This window comes from Myotis yumanensis, unplaced genomic scaffold, assembly GCF_028538775.1.
Source record: "Myotis yumanensis isolate MYYU_CA2020_CCGP unplaced genomic scaffold, mMyoYum1.0.hap1 SCAF_15, whole genome shotgun sequence".
Classification (NCBI taxonomy): domain Eukaryota; kingdom Metazoa; phylum Chordata; class Mammalia; order Chiroptera; family Vespertilionidae; genus Myotis; species Myotis yumanensis.
Genome location: NW_027223766.1, coordinates 16,282,217 through 16,305,202, shown reverse-complemented (window position 1 = coordinate 16,305,202; position 22,986 = coordinate 16,282,217). Strand labels below are relative to the sequence as shown.

The 22,986-nt window shown below is 38.9% G+C and overlaps 1 protein-coding gene across 8 annotated transcripts in view; it reads right to left on the bottom strand.

The window, feature by feature from the left end:
- Positions 1 to 3,015: 3,015 nt before the first annotated feature.
- The window catches only part of EYA1 (EYA transcriptional coactivator and phosphatase 1), a 151,088-nt gene continuing 131,117 nt past the window's right edge, over positions 3,016 to 22,986 (bottom strand). For all 8 annotated transcript variants that reach the window (XM_070392137.1, XM_070392138.1, XM_070392139.1 and 5 more), the window contains 4 exons: positions 22,798 to 22,912; positions 22,559 to 22,680; positions 18,614 to 18,714; positions 3,016 to 4,967 (listed from right to left, as the gene is read on the bottom strand). In XM_070392137.1, coding sequence (XP_070248238.1) covers positions 4,887 to 4,967; positions 18,614 to 18,714; positions 22,559 to 22,680; positions 22,798 to 22,912 — 419 coding nt within the window. In that variant the 3' untranslated portion in view covers positions 3,016 to 4,886. The remainder of the gene's footprint in view (positions 4,968 to 18,613; positions 18,715 to 22,558; positions 22,681 to 22,797; positions 22,913 to 22,986) is intronic.

Here is a 22,986-nt window from a genome sequence, read left to right as displayed (position 1 = left end):
CTGGGCATCTGTGCTAACGGTGGACAGGATGCCAAATACCTTGGTGTGTGGTGACAGAGCAGGGGCCACCCCAGCTTCTCTGACCTGAGCGCTCAGTGATTCAGTTGGGGTCTTGACTCGAACTTATTTGGTGTGACCTCTTGGGCAAAGCATTTAACCCGAGTTTTGCAATGTGTAAAATGAAAGGGGCTCAACTAGACAGTACTCAGACCTAACCTTTGAAGCCAAACTCAGTGTAGAAAGGTGTCAGACTGGGTGCTAATGCAGGAGCCTGTCCCTAGCCTCTTCTTTCTCTTTCTTCCATCAAGGTGGGGTGGGGCGTCACGCGCATGTATAATGAAAGCATGTATAATACAAGCTCATGTGTAATACAAGCTCATGCATAACTTCATGAGCCTGAAGTTAGGACAGTTACAGTGCTTACCCCGTGGCTGGCAAGCCCCTCACCCCCACTCTGTGCGCTCCAGTCCCACGTCCCATGGTGTCTTTCTCGTCTTCCCTGCTCCACTCCTTCCCGCTCTAAGCCTCTCTCCTGCTCTCCCCACCTCTCGCTCTGCTAAAGCCGACTTCAGCCTCAGGTCTCTGCTCAGACATCAGCTCTTCAGGGAAGCATTTTTCCTGCCTGCCCCATTGGTGATGCTCATTTAAGCTTGTTTTATCGCTGTAATTAATTCTTTGTTATTTGCCACTGCCCCTATCCTTGAGGTCTTGAACTAGACTCTTTTGTATCTTGTTTCCTGGGCTAGGACAGAATAATGCAGTGAGCTTATAAGTAGCCTGTGCAGTCAAGGAGCTGGGTCTTTAGTTGGGGAGAAAAAAATGTATGTGAATACTTAGCCAGCACAATAATAGGAAATATTAAATAATATGCCAGGCAGAGTCCCAAGCATGATATACGTATTAACTTAGTCATAATAATGCCCTAATGTAGATATTGTTACGCCCGTTTTACAAACAAGGAAATGAGGGCACAGAAGTTAAATAACTTGGTTAGCTAAGTCAGGGAAGCTGGGATCAGAACCCAGTCAGTCTGCCTGCAGAGGCCAGGCTCTTAACCACTAGGCCACACTATCGATCTCACAGTGGTAGTGAGAGTCCTTCCTTTGGCGGTGTCCACATTCTTCTAGTGTCTCACCTCTTCCCGCTCCCCCCTCCCCAATCCAACCCATTAGCAAGTGCTGTCATCGCCGTCACTCAAAATAAGCCCAGATTTTCATTTCCCCATCCTAATCTGAACCTGGCCATTGCTCGCCTGGGCTGATAGCTCGTTTTCCCACCTCTCTTGCCCTCTATAGCCCCTTGTTTACCCAACAGCCCTGAGAAAACTCCTCAGTGGCCTCCCGTTCCCTTTGGAATAACACCCAAAGCCGTAGTGTGACTTCAGGGTTTTCCCAGTCTCCATTCCTTTCCCAAGTCACCTCTTCTTCTCCCATGGGCATGAGTTTTACTCCCAGCACACACTAAATAAAAGTATTTTCCCTTGAGGACCTTTGCCTATATGCTCTGCCCCTGAACTTTACATGTCGCCTACTTCTTAGCATTTTGTCTCAGTTCAAACATCTGGTCTCTGTTCATTGTTTCCAAGGAAGATTATGCACTGTCACTCACCCATATCCCTTGTTTTAATTTTCCATAAGGAGCGTTTCCTAGTGAATGTGTCTTATTCATTAAACCATTTCTTGTGTGTTCCCACCTGCTCCAATGTCAACACCATCCTCAGGATCAGGGACCGGCTACCTTCAGCTCCTAGGACAATGCCCTTGTGGTGGGGACCCCGTGAGTCTTTATTGCAAGGAATCATAGGACTTGCCTATAAGACTCTAGATGTGGGTGGGAGAAGTTCAAGAGAAGGAACTCACACGGTGCGCCATGATGGAAAAGAATGCTCTGCAAGGGGGAGGGCACTGGAGCTTGACCGGGTTTGGGTAGTTTGAGGGTGGAGAGTCATTGCTGGCAATGAGGAGTGCTCTAAGCCTGCAGTCACCAACCAGTGGACTGCTGCTCTAAGCAGAGATAAGGCTTATGGGTTGTTTGGTCTATTAAAGGGCCCAGTTAATGTGCATTGAAGGTTTGCTCAGAATAATAATGTGAGAGAATGTCAGGAAAAAAAGTAGACTGTATTTGGCAACTCTAGGATGTCAGGTAGAGAAATCGGGGCTCTAATCTATGCTCAAAAGGGAGCCTAAACATTTTGGCCAGGAGATATCGTGCTTTAGAAAATTCATCTTTTGAGGGTATGTCCTCCATTTTGCCCATTTCCATACTTTTTTCACCCAATACCTAAACATCCCTCCACTGCCTACCCTTGCCTCTTTAAAGACTTTCTCCAAGTATTTTTCATCTTCAGGAGTTCTGAGCATGCTCAGACCCTTCATAACGCCTGCCTCTTGTCCTGCTGCATGCGTGTGAAAAATGTACATCATGGGCCTGATAAATGGCTCAGACAACTGCATGTTGGATTTTCACGTGTTTGCATGTTGTGTGTCTAAGATGAAATCCCAGGAGGAAGTAAGTTGTGCTGGTTTAAAGCTCTCTGTCCATGAGTAACCTGGCCAACTTTTAGAACTATATCTTGTGGGCATTCTTTTTGATAAAACTGCTTTATATTGCTGTCCCTCCGGTGCATAAGTGGCTAAATCTATGCTCTGTCATTCAAGATCTTTAATGCTGAGTTCTGTTCTGTAGTAGATACATTTGAGCGAGGGTCTGGCTTATAGAGTTTTGGAGGAAGGAAAGAGCTTTTCCTTCATCTGTTCTTACGATGAACAAAGAACCAGCTGTGAACCTTCCAGATTAGTCTCCTCAGGGACTGATGAAGCCATTACTAGAATTGCTTCATACAACTTCTTTTGTTGGACTATGAGCATTGCAATGCAACCAGGTCCTGCTATTTCTTGTAACCAGGAGATAAAGAAGAAAATACTGACAATCAAGGAGCTTACAGTACTTCACAAATCAATTTTATTAATTTAAACACAAAATTAATGAAGAAGAATTCTGTACACAACTGTGGACACAACACACCTTTATACAATAAGGCCAAGATAAACTTTGTCTTTTCAATCTGCGGAGTACAAAAACATAAAATGAAAAGATTAAAAATTGTCAAATTCTGTTTGCTCCAAGCAAAAAACAAACAAACAAACAACCCCAAACAATTGTTAAATAATTTGGAGAATTTTCAACTGACTAATTCTAGCAGCAACATGAAGAAAGGGATAGGGTAGCTCTTTAGCTACTTTGGGTCTTAGCTGGTTTTTACCCCACCCAATATAATATTAAAGGAAATTCATCCAAAAAGTAATTTCATGACAATAGAAGGCTTTATAGATAAGAGGAACTAGTGCTCAAAGTAATCCCTTTTGGAGAAACATTTTGTATGGTACAACAAAGATGACAATGTTTATTTCCCAGATTTGTCGTGTAATATGTAAGACAGGTGAAGAGAAATATTATTTCTTGGTGATGATGACTGCCACGTCCACTGCCAGCAATGAACTTTCCTGGGAGGGTGGGTGGAGAGTAGGAAAGCAGAGGGAACATGAATGTAGAGAGTAATGCAAAGTTTTGCTAATTTCCAGATGTGTGGTGATGTCCTCCTTTATCTAAACAAGGAAATGCAGACATGATCATCTAAGCACATGAAAACTTTGCTAGTCTCCAATTCATGAACCGTTTCATTAATAAAATATATCTATCATCCACATATTTTATGTGGGAAGAAGCATTTGAATAATCATTTTTTCCGAGTACTTACATATAATACATTAGTCTTTGAAAATGAAAAAGTGAGGTTCTAAGAGGACTTTTTATTCAAATGATTAAAGACACTGCTGTATTATTTTACCAAGGCCTTCCTCACAGCACACACAAAACAATGAACTGATTGGGGGAGGGGAGATTTGGAAAATGAAATCCTATTGACACTTGACATCCATGCTTTTGGTCTTGACAACATTATCTAAAAAAACAAACAAAAACCTATTATCTACATATTTATACCCAGTACACTTCGCTAAGGCCCTGCACACGAATCTGTGCATGTACTGCCTCATACTTCTATCAAGGCATTGCTGCCTTTCAATATTTTCTAAACAATATGTAAAAGAATCATCCATTATTACAAATTTACACCAAAAATTCTTTCTGTACATGATTGTCTCAGTGATGTACATATTATACGTTTAAATTAGACATACTTTAAACTACTTTGCAATGTGCTAAAATTCAAAGTCCTTGCTGTGTCATGAGGCCAAGGCCTTTAATCACTTATTTCTTAGGCTACTCATAGTCTCTTCAATTATTGGATGCCCATAAAGTCTGTTCAAGGGAACTGAATGGTACTCGGATTATACCTCAATAAAGCTGTTTTTTAAAAAGTCTGTTCATAAATAAGTAGAGGTGTGCAGATTACCCTGGGTATGAAACACCGAAAAGTAAACCTTCTTTGTAAGAACATCCCCCACTGGTGTTCAGGAAACATTTCCGTCTTCATTGTGCAATCAAGTTGCCTTATTGGAGAAGCTGTTTATGTCACATTGAAGATGCTAAAGACTCAGGCGTCTGCAGGTCCTTTCTTCACAGGTTTGAACCATGTAGTTAACCATGTAGTTAATGTGGCGAAGACACATTACATTGTACTAGAACATTCTCATGGCTTCTTTTCATCGGATTCACAGTACTCGAGGCAACAGCTGTTTGAAGAAATAGACGTGCATGGGCCTTCATTTACCACGAGGGCAGAGGTGAAGGCCGACAGCAGCTGGGCGTCACCACGCTGAAATCGGTAAGTTCGCTAGTCTGGCACCGACAGGGACTCAGGCCTGCTGGGTTCGTTCATTCCTGGTCACAGGGCAGTTACGCGGTTTCAAAGTGCTATGTGGTGGTTACAGGTACTCCAGTTCCAAGGCGTGGTGGAGGGCCATGAGGTCCGAGTGGCTGGAGATCCTCCAGAAGGGCATGGCGTGCTGGGGAAGGGCAGACACGGGTGAGGACAGACCAGGCTCCCAGCCCCAGCCCCAGCCCCAGCCCCAGCCCTGAAACCTGCCTTTGCAGTCCACTCCAGTGCTCCTCCCCCCGCACTGCCAGCTAAGATCTTAACATCACAGCTGTTTAAGCCAAAAATCCAAACTGAATGCTCCCCTAAGAACACTGGGCTGCATTTTAAAATGTGAGATTTCTTGAGTAGATCTACACTGTGACTTGAACACAAATTTCAAACGTAGATAAAACAGTAGCTATGACTGAAACTTTGTCAAAAACCATTGCCTTGGGAAATATGTATTCAGTGGATATTTAATGCTGAAGGTCTAAGAAGTTTTCCTCAGTGGGTAGTATTTTACAAAGCTTTATTTTAGTCATGTAAGAAGCAACTTTTTTTCATTTATTTCTATTAGGCATTCTTTGCTTGACATTAAAATGGTTTTACCACTTGGGAAAACCTTAAAAGAACATTTTTAAAGGTTTTTTAAAAAATATAATTCATTGATTTTTTTTACAGAGAGGAAGGGAGAGGAATAGAGAGTTAGAAACATCTCTTAGACTAGAAAAACAGACTGTACTATTTTGCATTCATCCATTCATGAATGTTTTGAATTTGCAGGCATGGTGTATCAGTGGTTGGCAAACTGCAGCTCGCGAGTCACATGCAGCTCTTTGGCCCCTTGAGTGTGGCTCTTCCACAAAATACCAACTTCTGCGCATGGGCCACAAGGTCTCAATCGCACTATACGTGCATGCCCGCATGTGGTATTTTGTGGAAGAGCCACACTGAAGGGGCCAAAGAGCCGCATGTGGCTCGCGAGCCGCAGTTTGCCGACCACGGGTGTAGACGATGCCCCTGGCCCACCCTGTCACAGCCTGTGGGTGAGTAGCAGAAATGTACACTAATCATGAGTGGGCACCTATGTGTTATAATAGGAGTAGGAGGGGCCAAGCCCCTTTGCCAGGGGAACTGGGAAACACCTGAGAAGAGGAGGTAACAGCTGAGCAAGGTCTGAAATGACAACCACTAAGAAGAGTTTTTTAATGGCTGTTTGTATTGGGGGGTAGAGGATAAAGGAGAAATTCACTATTAGGATACTGGCTGTGTGAGAGAGAAATATATGGTTAGTGACATGATTGGCTGCAGGAGCCAAATGACGCAAGGCCTCCTGAACCAAGGAGTTGATTAATGATAATGATAGTTACGATTTATTGAGTATGGTGTCAGGCATGGTCCTAGCACTGGTCACAGACTCTCCCATGTAAGCCTCTCTCTTATCACTACTTTACTGATGAAAAACGGAGGCTTAAGGAAGGAACAGAGAGGAGATGTGAATAGCAGCTGGTAAGGAGTGAACCCAAGATTCATACAAGGTCTGGTCCGCACCTGAGGCCTACATGCTGTAATGCCTCCTCACTATTCTGTGGCCTTTATACTCAGCAGTAAACACACACACACTCCTTCCCATGCTCTGTTTGGTAAGGGACACTGAAAAATCTGAGTGACTATGATACATGGATTGGGTTTGAAAAATGTTGACTCAAAACTTTCCTTATTTTTCTCTTATTAGAATAGAAATCCATGCCTATTGCAAAATATTTGTAAAATGTAGAACTATACAAAGAAAATAACTTCTAATCCTACTACCCAGATAACCTTCATCAATGAACCCACTCATATTTGAAATGGTGCAGATGCAGCAGTACAGGCATACCTCGTTTAATTGCACTTCACAGATGTTGCATGTTTCACAAGTTGGAGACAAGATACTAACTTTATTGCAGTGGTCTGTAATTGAATGTGCAATATCTCCGAGGTATGCCTGTGGGTACCATTCAGCATCCTGTTCATTTTACTACCTAAGCCCATTTCTGATACATCACTTTTAAGGATAATCATTCACTCATTATTGAAAAAAAACTGCAAGTATTCAAATGTACACAGTGTTCTTTTACATTTAACCATCTACTTGGTATCTATTTTAATATTCCTTTTTAGTTAATAATTAACTTATTTTTCTTAATGTTTGTATAATTTGTCAGAGATTCTCTGTGCAGCTGAATAATGGGAGTTATAGAGTAGTTCTATTGCTCTTATGCCCCAGGATGTAACAGAGGCTGCTAAAGGTGCTTCAGAGAGACATCCAGAAATGTTCAGGGCAACTGTCTTTATAAATACATATAAAAGTACTTGTGGAATGCTTTTTTTTCCAGAGCATGTTCAGTCAAATTATTTTTGCATGCCAATTATCTGAAGTTAGACTTGTTCCTCACAGACAACAATACAAACTAGAAAGCTATTGGTGCTCTCAGAAGCATGTCATGTAGAACACAATGATTGGCAAAGAAATTGAAAAGGGAACTGAAAAAAATACCCGGCTAATTTTTGGTACATGGTTAATGTATAAATTGAGCATTTAATTCCATAGTAAACAAAGGACCTGGACAATGGCTATGTGTTTTTTCTTTATGGGTTGAGGAGGTCATGTCAGCCTTGAGCACATTTAATTTAAACTGTTTTACTTTTAGACCATATTAAAAACATGTTATGGAAGGAAGGTGAGATGATCTGCAAAGATCCCTGCATTGCCTTATTTAAAGCCATCAGGATTTCAATGACAGTAGTCTTCCTATGTAGAGCATGTCAAGCAGCACCCTGAAACATGTTCAAATGATGCAATATGCCTGTGGTATGTTACAGACAACTCATCACAGTGCAGTAGTAACAGGGTCATTCGAGCAAAAGTGTAAAAGTTTCTACAACAATAAGTGGCAAACCTTAGGTGTACGTGAAAGAGAACAGGCCGTCTCTGGGGACACTCCCAACATGAGGACAGCAGCTCCATTATCAGCACTGCTGCATAACATGATAGGTAATGATCTCAGCTATAATCAGGTGTTCCACTCTCTCTAAAATATGTGCACTTACTATAACGTGACTGATAAGAAGAGGACTGATCTCAGGGGCTCAAACTCATGTTATTTTCCCTAACTAGGCACATACTGATGTGAAGATTTTATGGATCTAAAGGAGATTCCCAGGACAAGGAGGTCCAAGGTAAATAATTTTTTTTTCTGCACTAGTGTTTAGCCTGGAACAAATATCTCTTATACGAAGTCAGATATAGTGCCATGGTGGGAGAAGGAGGTGCTAGAACAGCGGTTCTCAACCTGTGGGTCACGGCCTTTGGAAAACACATATAGCACATCAGATATTTACATTAAGATTCATAACAATAGCAAAATTACAGTTACAAAGTAGCAATGAAAATAATTTTATGGTTGGGGGTCACCACAACATGAGGAACTGTATTAAAGGGTTGCGGCATTAGGAAGGTTGAGAACCACTGTGCTAGAATGAGGAGATGATACCATACTCTCAAATCTGACTTTAGTCATGTGACTTTGAATTATGACATAGTTTCCTTGGAAGTTGTTTATCTGTAAAATGAGGGTTTAGGAAAAATGACTCGGGGTTGTTTCTAGGTTTAATAAAGTCTATGACCTATATAAGTACTATAGCTACAGAAGATGTTTAAATAATATGTACATGATATATGCCCTCATTGACAAAAACCAGCAGGCAAGCCATATCTACTAAAACTATTTCATTATAATGTAAGGTAGTGTAGGATTAAGGGTCAAAATGACCTAGCCAGAGCAATCAGGCAAGAAATAAAAGGCATCAGAATTGGAAAAGAAGAAGTAAAACTGCCTATTTTTAATGACATAAATTTATAGAGCATTTAGAAAATCTTCAAGACTCCACCAAAAACCTATTAGATCTAATCAATAAATTCAGTAAAGTTGCAGATACAAGCATGCTAGCATTTATACATACTAATAACAAATTATCTGAAGAAATAAAGAAAATGATCCCATTTACCAGTGTCAAAAACAATAAAATATTAGAAATAAATTTAACCAAGGAGGTGAAAGATCTCTACACCGAAAACTTCGAACTATTGATGAAAGAAATGAAAGACACAAATAAATGGAAAGGTATCCTGTGTTCATGGATTGGAATAATTAATATTGTTAAGATGTTGATATTACCAAAATTCAACTGCAATACCAACCAAGATTCCAACGGCATTTTACAGATGTAGAAAAAAAAATCCTAAAATTTATATGGAACCACAAAAGATCTGAATGGCCAAAGTAAATCTGAGAAAACAAAATGGAGGCATCACTCCCTGATTATCAAAATATTATGGTACTGGCATGAAGAAAAACACAGACCAATGAAATAGAATCGAAAAGTCCAGAAATAAACCCATGCATATATGGTCAACTCATATTTGACCAGCGAGCCAAGAATACTAAATGGAGAAAAGACAGTATCTTCAGTAAATGATGCTGGGAAAATTGGCATTTTATATGTAAAAGAATGAAACTAGACCCCCATCTTGCATCACTGACAAAAAATAACTTGAAATGGATCAAAGACTTAACTGTAAGACTGGAAACCATAAATCTAGAAGAAACCATTTCTGTTAAAAGGTTGACATTCAACGTATTTAATGAACTCATACAATCCAATAATCCAATTAAAAAATGGGCAGAGGACCTGAATAGACATTTCCAAATAAGACATACATATGGCCAACAGGTGCATGAAAAGGTGTTCAACATCACTATTCACCAAGGAAATGCAAATCAAAACCACAATTGGCTGTCACCTCATGCCTGTTAGAATAACTATCATCAAAAAGACAAGGAATAACAACTGCTTGTGAGGATGTAGAGAATAAAAACCCTGTGCACTCTTGGTGGAAATATAAGTTGGTATAGCCATAATGGAAAACACTCTGGAGGTTCCTCAAAAGGCTAAAAATAGAAATAGCACATGATCCAGCAATTCCACCTCTGGGTATATATCCAAAGGAAATTAAAACACTATGTTAAAGAGATATTTGCACCCTCACGTTCTTAGCAGCATTATTTACAATAGCCAAAACATGGAAACAACCTAAGAGTCCACTGACGGATGAATGGGTAAGGAAGATGTGGTATGCATATTCAATAAAATATTATCCAGCCATAATAATGAAGGAAATCCTGCTATTTGTGATAATATAGATATTGAGGACATTATGCTAGACACAATATTTGTTCTCTGACTTATTTTATCTCATTTATGTGTGGAATCTTACAAAAACAAAAAATAAAACACCTCAAACTCAGAGAAAAATAGATCAAATTTATGGTTACCGGAGGGGAGTTGGATAAAGGTGGTCAAACGATACCAGTTTCCAGTTATAAGATATTTAAGTACTCAGGTTGTAATGTACAACATGGTGACTATAGTTAACACTGCTGTATGGTAGATTTGAAAGTTACAAGAGTAGATTCCTAAGAGTTCTCATCACAAGGAAAATAATCTTTTAAAAAATGTATGTGAGGTAATGGATTTTAACAAACTTATCATGGTAATTTCATAATATTTTATCAAGTAATTATGCTGTTCACCTTAAATTTATACTGTGCTATATGTCAATTATACTTCAACAAAACAAAAAAGTAAAATGATAGACTCAGAGAGAGAACTCAGCTGTAAGCTGGAAAGGGTAAGTTGGATCTACATTGAATTTGAAGAACGGGCTGAGTTGGTTAAGGAGATGATGTGTTCATGATAAAGACTAACAAAGATTTTTCCAGGTAGAAGTACTTGGAATATCTAGCTGGAAAGGGTGGCTGGCTGCCAGGAGAGAAACTAGGCAGAAGGACAGTGGCAATGGAGTTGGGACAATGGATAGAAGATACAGTGAAGAGAGAATTCACATGACAGGAACGAGGTAGAGAGCACTGGAAAATATGAGTGGGTGAACTGGTTTGGGAATGCATTTGCTGGTATTCAGCTGCGATGGCATGGGATACCTAAATGTCACTAAGTATCTAGGGTCCTGGAACTAAAAACAGAGCTGATCACAAATCTCAATAGAAATGACAGCTGAAACTGTGATATGTATACAAAGTAGAACATGTTTTGGGGTCATTAAAACAAAAATATTCCCTGAATAATGGGAAAAGAATGACACATCCTTCCTGTTCCTCTTGCCTACACATTCCCAAATTCCCTTATGCCACCTTTCCTTCTCACCTGGTATTTTGCATTTATCCCTGCTGGTTATATGTAAAACCAACAACACAAAAACCTGGGTGCACGGACACTCGCATGTAATTGAATTTTGCTGAATTAAGTACACATGATCTTTGGCCCAAGTATTGGAATTCTAGGAATTTATCTCATAGAGATACTTGCCCATGAACAAACTAAATGAAAACTCTTCACTATAGAACTGTTTATAGGAGTTAATGCTGGAAACCACCTAAATGGTCAGCCACAGGGGACTCAAATTATAGCACATCCACACAATGGAATACCGGCGTAGCAAACTTGAGAGTTAGAGATGCAGAGCTCCAGGTACTAATAGGGAGTGACTGCCAGTATATATTACGTGAAAAAAGGTGTATAGTTACCATTTGTATTACAAAATAAACATATCTGTGCTTTCATCTAAGATCAGAAACAAGACAAAGATACTCACCCTTGCTACTTTTTTTTTTTTTTAAATATATTTTATTGATTTTTTACAGAGAGGAAGGGAGAGGGATAGAGAGTTAGAAACATCGATGAGAGAGACACATCGATCAGCTGCCTCCTGCACACTCCCTACTGGGGATGTGCCTGCAACCAAGGTACATGCCCTTGACTGGAATCGAACCTGGGACCTTTCAGTCCGCAGGCCGACGCTCTATCCACTGAGCCAAACCGGTTAGGGCAACCCTTGCTACTTTTATTCAAGATAGTATTGGAAGTCCTAACCCTAGCAATCCAAGAAGAAAAAAGAGAGAAAAGGCATCCAAATTGGAAAAAGGAAGTAAAAATTGTTTGTTGATGAAAATATACTAAATATTGAAAACCCTAAAGGCTCCAAAAAATACTGTTAGAACAAATAAATGAATTCAGTGAATTTATAGGATACAGAAATCTGTTGTATTTCTAGACATTAAGAATGAACTATTGAGAAAATAATTCCATTTACAATTACATCAAAAAAGTACCTAAGAATACATTTAACCAAGGAAATGAAAGACCTGTACTCTGAAAACTATAAGACATTGATGAAAGAAAGTGTAGATGATACATATATAAAATGGAGGAAAATCTTGTACTCACGGATTGGAAGAATTAATATCATTAAAATATCCATACCACCAAAAGCAATCTACAGATTCAATGCAATCTCTCTCAAAATACCAATAGTGGCAATGGAGTTGGAACAATGGATAGAAGTGGGTAAATGACTTCATATTTTTTTCAGATGCAATGCAATCCCTCTCAAAATACCAATAGTATTTTTTTTTTCACAGAACTAGAACAAGTAACCTTGAAATTTATGTGGAACCACAGAAGACCCGAAATAGTTAAAACAGTCCTGAAAAAGAACATCGGAGGCATCACACTACCTGGTTTCAAACTATACCCCAGAGCTCTAATAACCCAAACACTATGGTATTGGTGCAAAAACAGATACACAAATCAAAGGAACAGAATGGAGCCCAGAAATAAACCCATGCTTATAAGGTCAATTAATCTACAACAGAGGAAGCAAGGACATACAATGAAGAAAAGACATCTCTTCAATAAATGTCATTGGGAAAACTAGACAGCTACATGCAAAAAAAAAAAAAAAAAAGCAACTGGACCACTTTCTTACCCCCACATACAAAAATAAAAAATAAACTCAAAATGGATTTGAGTGTTGTTAGATCAGAAACCATAATACTCTTAGGAAAAAAAATACTAAAGAGCTTAAGCACAGTTAAGGAAACCATTAACAAAACAAAATGACGACCCCCTGAATGGGAGATTTACAAATAATATATCTGATAAGAAGTTAATATCTAAATTATTTAAAGAACTTATATAACTCAACGTCAAAAACCAAACAATCTGATTAAAAAATGGATAGAGGACCTGAATACACATTTTCCATATAAGACATACAGATGGCCAACAGACACATGAAAAGATGCTCAATGTCACTCATCAGGGAAATGCAAATCAAAAACAAATGAGGTATCACTTCAGATTGGCTATTATCAAAAAGACAACAAATACCCAAGTTACAAGTGTTAGTGAGAATGTGGAAAAAACTCTGTGCATTGCTGGTGGGATAGCTATCCACTATGGGAAACAGTATGATGGTTCCTCAAAAAGAACATGTGACCCAGCAATTCCACTGCTGGTTACCTACCCACAGAAAATGAAAAAGCAATCTACAGATTCACTGCAATCCCTCTCAAAATACCAATAGTGGCAAAAATCTGTACACCTTACCTTCACACTAATTTGGAAGATATTTGCATTCCTATGTTCATTGTAGCATTATTCATAATAGCCAAAATATGGAAGGAACCTAAGTGTTTATTAATAGACAAGTGGATAGAGAAAATGTGGTGTACACAGGGGAATATAAAAATGAAAAAGAATGAAATTTTGCCATTTGCATCAACATGAATGGACCTAGAGCGTATTACATTAAATGAAATCAAAGGACAAGTACTATATGATGTCACTTATATGTGAAATCTAAAATACCAAAACAAATGAATAAACAAAGCAAAATGGAAACCCAGTCCTAGATACAGAGAATAAACTGATAGTTTCCAGAGGGGATGAAGATGAGAAGATGGGTGAAAAAACAGAAGGGTAATAAGAGATATAAACTTCCAGTTATAAATAAGTCATGTGGATGTAATGTACAGCAAAGGGAATATAGTCAATATTGCAATAAATTTTTACAGTAACAGATACTAGATTTATCACAGTATGATTATAAGGTATGGACTTGTTGAATCACTGTCATACACCTGAAACTCATGCAGTATGTCAATTATACTTTAATAAATAAAAAGTCACTGCATTAAAAAAATACCTGGCATATTGTATGTGCTCATTAAGTACTAGTGGATGAATGGCTTTAGAATAATAAATTCATATACTCAGTGTTAGTAAGCCCTGTTTCATTGAAATAAAACTAGAAGCAGAAATTTGCATTAAAAATGTTACAGTTTTCACAAAAGCAGCTCTATCTTTCTCCTGAATAAGCTTAGGATCAAGCATTAGTTTCTCAGCTTCATCTTGGATTTCAGCAAGTTTGATAGTGTACATTTGAAATGGACACCTTTTGATGAAGCCTTCATCATTAGGCAGAATAATGGTTGCTTGCCATTTTCCTCCTGGTTTTGTTCACAAGAGATTTATTTTAAGTAGCTCTCCGAGTAGTAAAATAAATGTAGTTGTGTTGTTATAAAACAAGGCCACTTTTACTCTAGGAATGCAAACTGCTTTCATTGTGCAAGAGACTATTACATTTTGATCTTTTAAAAAATCATACATATGCCTAATTATTTTCACTCCAGATATGTTGTATTAGGGAAACAAACAAAATATGGTAAAAAAGAAATCCTGGCAGATTTTGACAATAAAGGACACATGTCAAAGAAAGATATCCACAGGTAGATAGCTCCTCACATGCTCTCTGCACCGTCTTTTAAGAGGTGCTCCCAGAAATGCCTGCAAGAGATTTCTGTAGAATAATGTTGCTCTTTTAAATAAACAAAGGTATTTCTAACCTTTTTCTCTCTGAAGGTGTGCTTTCTAATGGTAAAAATGATAGAATTAGATGAAATTGCTGATGAAAGTCCGGGAACTCATTTGGCAAATAGAGCACAGACTTCAATAACCCATAACAAACAGGCAACTGGCCACTACTGACTGGTCTTCATTTCTGGGCTTTATAAAAGTAACTAGATACCTCGAGCAGAAGAACATTATTTAGGGAGATGAAAGGCATCTTTACAGGGGGAAAGAGTGTTGTACAGATTTTCAAGAGGATATAGGAAGCTAAGAGAGACAAGCTAAATGGTTAAAATCAATTCAGAAGAAATGCAAAATCGTTGGATTTTGCAAAAACATTTTAGTGCACAAATGTGCAGAACTTCACTGATTCACTTGATTTTAATTAATCTAGAATGCTCATGAACTAAATATCAGAATGATTTTAAAATTTTTAGTCATAAATGTAACATTGGGGGAGAGTGCTAAATTGTTCTACCTCTGAAAAAGAATGAAACAAACATTATACACTTTAATAGAGGCATGGAAGAGAGATTAACCAAAGAACATATATGCATAACCCATGAACACAGACAACAGTGTGGGGTGTAGGTTGGATGGGGGGAACCATCTGAAATACTGTAAACAATAAATAAAAAAAGTAAAATTCTGACATTTAAATGTGAAAAGAAAAAAGCATGAAAATTCCTTTGTGTAAGTGAAATCATAATTAAGCTATGTAAATAAAGTTTATAATTTGAAAGAACTTTGTGCTAAATCTCACAACTAGTATTGGCTTCAAATACCTGTTTGGCCCCTTTCTAACTGTGTGAACTTGGCCAAGTTATTTACCTTCCTGTGCCTTGGTTTTCTCATCTATAAATTGGGTCCTTCATCATCAAATTATTGTAAGGTTTTAATAAATAATGAATAGGAAGTGCCTAAAAGAGGGACTGGGACATAAGGGCTTTACAATTTATAGTAATTATAATTACCATTATGAGCATTAATCCATCAATAATCTGGATAACTATTTCTTTTAGCTTGAATTTATTTGTAAAATGGGATATTGATGAATTTTAGTTACCCACCCCCAAATTAAATAATTCCCAAGTTAAATACTAACTATTCTCTATTTCCGTGCAGAATTCCACTTTAAAGATACTCAGTTCTTAGATCTTTGCCTCTTAACTTATACACAAACTTTAAATACTAGTTAAACTGAAAAGGGCAGGCAGAATATAAGAAAGAAATGATCAGCTTGTCTCTCTGGATGATAGATTGATAATATCAGAATCTTATGCAAGATTATTAGGAATCTGAACCTTCTGAAAAATCTGTACACTTTACATTCACACATACACAATCTTTTAACCCCTGGCCAGGTTCCCACACTGGGAGGCTTCAAAGTACAAGGAGTTTGTTCGAAATAGATGCTATTGGACTCTTATCACATTCACTCATCCCACGGAATCAAAACAGGAAGTTGAAACGAGGAGTCCTCACTCACAGTAAAAAATTCAAAGAGCATGTTCTTTCTAGGCAGCTGCTTCATTCTTTCTGGTATAGGTGTGTGTGTCCCAAATATAAATAATAACAAAAGATAAACAGTGGGAATAATTTGAACTGTTCTTCAAAGAGAGCAAATAACCTTAGACCTGTTAATACTTTTCATTCTAACATCAAACCAAGAATTCCTTTACTTGGCACGTTGTGTTCACCCACGCCAAGCAGCTAACAAACGCTGCTCAGTGAGGTTTAGGAAGGGACTCACCCACAGAAACCTCCACAGGGCCCAAAGGATTTCACTGGTGTTCCTTGCATTTTAAGTTGTCATTTTCATAAGTATCCTTCTGTCTACCACAAGCTAAAAAGCCACCATTTTGGCAACCTTCTCCTGAAATGAAAACTTCTTGGTAAATCTAGACGGAGAAAGACAAGTCTGGAGAACAGATCCTCACCTCAGGCCCTGGGCCCCACTGGTGTGGATGCTGCTTCAGTTCTAACTGCTCAGAGGTGCTAATCCATTCCACGTCCCTCTGGCCACCAGGAGGTCCTGTCTAGGAATGGCACAGAGATTCCAGAGGCTTTCCCAAGAAGACTTGAGTATGGATTTCCACCAAACATTCTCTCTAACTCTCCAGGGTTGTATCTGGAGTATTCTAAATTGAGTCTGGGAAAGATTTCAATTTATGGAGACAGCACAAAGGGCTAACAGATGTACCCAAGGACCATGGTGGTTGGCCATTGGTAAAGCTGGGATGTAAGAGCTAGTGTTTAAGTGACAAATACTGCTTAGGATCAAGCTCGGCTGGATCTGAAGAGTGTGGGTTCCCACCAGCACTGATCACATGTGGGGAACAAAGTCCTGGGCACATTGCCTATCTGTAGGCATAAGTGAAATAATCCATTATTTAAGAGTCAGGGTCAGCTTCTATGCTTTCACTGAAATTCAGAGGCACTGAAAGTGAATTAAGTCACCTTCAGACTCTATAAGAAGGCTGATCACCTATCATGCTTAATGATGCACCTATATTCTGGTGACTTTATGTGCCACTTCTGGTATACACTAGAATACTCCGAAAGAACCAAACTGAAGAACTGAATCCCTTATGGAATTATACAGTGATTTCTATGAGTCAGTGTTTGGGGAAGGGAAAGAAAACTGTCCTATTGATTAATCTCATATTTAATGCTCTCCAATTTAAGAAATATTTATAGGGTACGACGGTGCCAAGAATTAGGGAGTTGTAAAATATTTTGAAGACAGTCTCAAACAACAAATCAAGCAAAATAATATCCCTAATTTGCTACAGCTCACACTTTACTGCTAACACAGGCATGTAGGCAAATAATAACAATGCCCACCATTTATTGCACACTTCATATACACCCAGCTCTGTCCCACGGTCTTCACACACCTGAACTAAACTATGCCTTAAACCAGCCCAGTCAGCGAGGTGCCATTCTTATTCCCACTTATAGATGAGGAAAGAGAAAGAAAAGAGTTAAGTAACTTGCTCAAAGTCACGGAACTGGTAAATGACGACTCTATAATTCAAACCCAGACTGTCTGGCTCAGGAGTCCAAGCTATTTACAATTTCTCCAGTTATGTTATAAGTGAGTGCCACTGTAACCGAGCTCTTACAAACAAGGAAATTAGAAAAAGTGCTACATGAACTGGATTTTGCAAAAGTAAGTAAGATAATGAGAGTAGAGCATTAGAGAAAATATAATTCCATGCTGAGCAGAGGCAACGGCGGGGAAGAAGTGCTGGGCGTGGCCAAAGGACTGAGCACACCAATGTGACCGAAAGGTAAGGAGCGACAGTGAAAAAGACTGGCAAGCCAGGTTGTTACTATGGAATGTGGTCTCCTTAAAATACACCAATGAGGAAACTTTGCTAAGTTTTACCCTCGAAGGGATGCAGAGGAATGAAAAGAAGTATGAGGGGCAACCTGGGCATCAAGCTCCCTTCCCCATATCTCAAGAGAGACAAGGTGGCGACTTCATCATCAAAAGAAGGCCTGGATTCCAGGGCAGCAAATAGTATTGCAAGCCAGCCCTGGTCTCCTGGTAGAGCCTTTCTGGAGTGATGTTTGGAAGGTTCTCAGGTTGCATCCAGGCTCAGAGAACAAGATTTTGATCACCTGGCAGTGTCTGCCACGGGTGCAGCAGGGGGCATGCTGGCTGAGCACACCGCACGTGTAGCTGTGTCCTGGATGACGGCTACAGCACGGAGCCTGCTCTGCTCCCAAACATCACACCGAAGTCTACGTTCTGTGAGCACCAACCATCCGTGACCCTTGAGCTTGTGTGCGCCCCTCTTCAGAAAACCCACTTCATGTTTAATTCTGCACGGCCCCCTTTCAGTGCTGACGGTTCAGAACACATCCATAAGCGGTTTCAGAGAAAGAGAATGTGTGTCAGTGACCCAGGTCTGAGCATTTTGAGGACCAAGAAACATTAATGGCAGAAGGTGCACCCCTGGGAACACTCACCTTCTTTGCTCCTTGTTCCTCTTCCACGCCATCGCCTATGACGACGTACACCACTTTTCTTCCAAACCTTTGAATTATCCTCTCGAAACAGCTTTCCTTTCCTAATGAACAAAAATAAATCACGAAACATGTAAAGGTTGGATAACTCAGTGCTATCACACTTGCACTTTTTATTGACAACACTTTCTTCTTCATGCCTGTGATTCAACCCTCACCTACTTGTGCAAACTAGAAGGAGCTTTTACATGTCGTGGGGTAACACGTGGAACAGCGCACTAAATTAAAAACTGTAAATTAATTCCCCAGGCGGTGTCCCATCCCTTGAAATTGACCATTTTAGTACTCTTTTCCCAAGGACTCGTTGATTGCAAAGCAGGTCCTAGTCTATGGCATACAGCATCCGAGGGGAGAAATACTCTTGCAGAAGTATTTTTTTTTTTCTATAAGCTGAGACTAAACAAAGGCATGTCATTCTGGCAACACATTTTAACTTGATTGTAAAATTGTTTCGTGATCTTTTAAACTCCGAAAATCATGTTTGATCCAAAGGCTATCGATAAGGATGGGAAAAAATGGAGAAATCAAACACTATTGAATTCACCCCTTCATTTTCAGGTGGCATTGTATTTGAATTAAAGACCTTCCCCCCCAAAAGCCTAACATGTTTGCCTGAAATATTCTCATTAACCTGTTTCTGCAATAAATGTCAGGTCATTTGGGGCACTTCAGGGAGATCATGCTTGCCTTACCCAGACATCTCATGTTCAATACAGCCCCTTCCTAGAGGAGAAGCAGGTAAAGGTAACAGAATCCCTTTATCTATCTATTATCTTTCCCATGTCATGACTTGGTTTGGGCTCCCATGGCGTCTGCACTGTCAGCACACCCGGCTCTTAATGCAGCCATTGTTGCTTCTTAGAGAAGAAGCTGGTGCTCCCAGTCCAGGGCTGCCAATGGGGTCATTTTAATGGACAATGGGGCAGTTTATAATGTTCCACTGTGAATGGCTGAGCGGGGCCTGCGTCTCTTTCAAATAAGGATCAGATATACACGGGAACAAATTGCTTGTTTGCTTAAACAAATGTCTGCTTTATATTTGCATTTTGCACTAAAATATCTCGTTTGCATCTGGCAGAACAAAAATAGGGCCAGCCTTAGTCAAAGATGTCATTTCAATGCTTCTTTAGTCACCCACTAAACTGTGAAATGTTAAATCACTTTAAGAAACAAATACAAAGTACAGTTTTCACTGCAAAAATATACAACCCAAAACTTGGGTTGCAGTGAAACTACCTTTTCCTCCTCAGAGGGAAATGTTATCGGGTTTTTTGTCAAGTATCCTTCGCATGGAAAACGGAGAAGTAAACTCATTGTTTTCTTAAAGGTGAAGCTGTGGTGAACAAAAAAATTCTCACCTACATGCTGTCTCCTACAGGCTTCGTTGTGAATTTGGGGGTCATGCAGACATTTTGCCCAATAAAGATTTAAAAATTGAAACTATTAGAAGTTAATTTGAGTTCCTGTCTGGAGTTTTCATTTTGACCAGTGCATTTTTGTCAGAAAGAACATCATAGCTGTTACAGGAGACACCAGTCATTTTCGCCTATGACTTTGACATTGGCCTACAAGGAAAATGCCTAGGTTTTCTCTGCTGGTCCCCATATTATATCTCACTTCATGGCAAAATTAGCATTAACTATAGAAGTTTCGATCTCTACTTTTCTTATTAAAAATACCATCGAAACAGGTTTTGAGATAATTTCTACCACCATAAATTCCTTTCATTCTAATTTTTATTCTGTGCTGTAAAAAAAAGTTCCAATATGTCAAACAAAATGCCCATTAAAAATACTTACTTGATTGTTATTATCATTTCCTATCACCTAACATTTTTGAAGTATTTGGAATTAAAGTTCAATGTGCATGACGTAATACACTACTTGCTCTTTCTTCTGGGAAGTAAGGCAATATCCCTCTGTCCCATGTGCTTCTTAGGAACCTGTTTTGACTTTCATGTGCTGATAAACCTTTATCTTGGACCCCTCTTTACAAAACACAATATGACTCCTCTGTATTGATACAGAGAGGATAAACACCTGACTTAATGTAAACTGATGGCTATTCTCATGGAACATGAGAACATATAAAATTTTGGTTATATTGGGCTATGAGAAATTCTATTCTGTTCCTTTCTTTTCTTAAGAATTTTCCAGCATTCTGTTCTTGGCTCTTTTCAGGAGGCATCAGTTATTCTCCAACTCCAACTATGTATTTCCAATGTCGCAGAGCTATGTGAATATCACATAGGCTCTTCAAACTCAACACCAATAAGATCAAACCCTTCTCTTTCCAATAAAATCTGATTCCCCATCAGTTAATAGTGTCACTACTGACTCAGTTACCTAAAAGATACCTCTGTTCAGCCTTCTTTAGAGTAAACAACCATTTATTCATAAAGTTCATTCAACAAACACTTACTGAGCACCTACTATGTACTGGACCTAAAGCTACAATGATGAATGAGACAGACAGACTTAACTATCTGGTGGGGAAGTCAGACTATAAACAAATAACTACAAAAGTGATTTTTTAGCCGTAATTTAGTAGTGCTTTGAGGAAGAAGTATAAAAGTGTAGTCAGAGGACAGACGTACAGGCGTTCCATTTTTGCCCCTTTTTCTTAAGAGCTGAGCAGCCAAAAACAACCTTTTTTCCACCTCCCAGGACATTCCCCCCCGCCTTCCCCAGGACTCACTAATATTCCTCTCATTAGGGTGACATACAAGGCCACTTCTGACTGGACCCAAGTCTACCTTTCCAGCTTCAGCTTCCCATGAACATTGCACACTAGTCACACAGGACCACTCACAAGTCCCTCAGAAGGGAACATGTTTTAATGTCTCTGTCTTTTTGCTCTCACAAGACCATCTGTCTAGACAACTCATACTTACTGTTCTATACCCAGCTCAGATACCAGTTCTTCCCTTTAGCTTTCACTGACACTTGTCCTCTGCCCCCTCCTGGGGGGAAGTGAATGTTTCCTCAATGAAGTACATGTTCAGGCACTTAGTGGAAGGACCTCCTAGGATGTGGAAAGGTGTCTAGACCTTGGAATCAGAGATCTAGTTTGTCCATTTTCTTTACTAGCTATTAACCTGAACGATTTACGTAAGTCTCCAAGCTTTAGTTTCCTGATTTGTAAAATGCAAAGGCTGTGAAGATTGATTTTAATATGTAAAATGCTTAGTAGAGTTCTGGGCTCTAATAAATACTTGATAAATGCTCATTTACATATTTCTTCATCATATTATAGTTAGTTAGCTGCCTGCTTCCCCTGCTAGATAGTGAATTCTCTAAGAACAAGAGCCATGTCTTCTTTTTATCCCACTTGCATTCTGTCTTGGTTTGTATTCTAACTAAGTTTTACTTTAGTTTTCTTTCTCCAATTATGTTTCGTTTTTTGCAAGAACTTAATTTTTTGTATCCCCATAACAAAAATGGGAACTCAATGGTTCACATGTGTTGAATTAAAATAAAGCAAAAAATAGTTCCAGCAATAATAATTTAAATAAAGCTCTTATTAGAATTGTTTAATTTCTACTTTGTATATTTCTATACTACTATTTGTTTTAGCTTATAAGATTTTTTTTTATGATGTTGCCTAAAGAAAAATAAGATCATCTAGAATTGATGCTAACTTGGCTGTAGCTAAAATGCGTAGGTCTTAATGTTAGCCAGTAAAGTGAAATTTTATGAATAAAATTACACGGGTTATGATTTATATTTCTCTTCATGTCCAAAACCAATTTTGACAATAAAATTGGTTAAATTATTCTTCTAGTTGTTTTGGCATCTAGCATTCTGAAAAAAAGTCTTATTTAATGCCTTTAATTTTTAAAGCCTGAGGAGGAAGAGTCCATTGTGAAACAAAACAAAAGCAGCTCACCTATTTTAGTTGCACTGTAAATATTTTCTATAGGGAATACAATTCCTAATCCATACAGCAGGACTTTCGCCAATGCTGGGATAAGCTGAGTCGTTGTTACTAAAATATTCACACAGTTTGTCCTATGAGAACAGAAAGAACAAAAAAAAGACTTAAAAAATAAATCTCCAAAATAAACAAGTGTTAGCACAGCTCATTTCCCAGCAAAAGCACCATGAAGGGGCTTGGGGCGAGCTTACCTGGAGTGAATGAGTGTGAGGGCTTTCAGGGCCAATGTCAACCAGGAGTCCGTCAGGGCTTCGATCTCGGCCCTCAGCTGCAGCCAGGCCTCCCTCTTGGCCGGACCGAGCAGACCTGTGGATTCAAAAGCACATGAACTACTTCCTTACCAGTGTGTCTGTTCCACGTTATAAATCATAAACATGTGA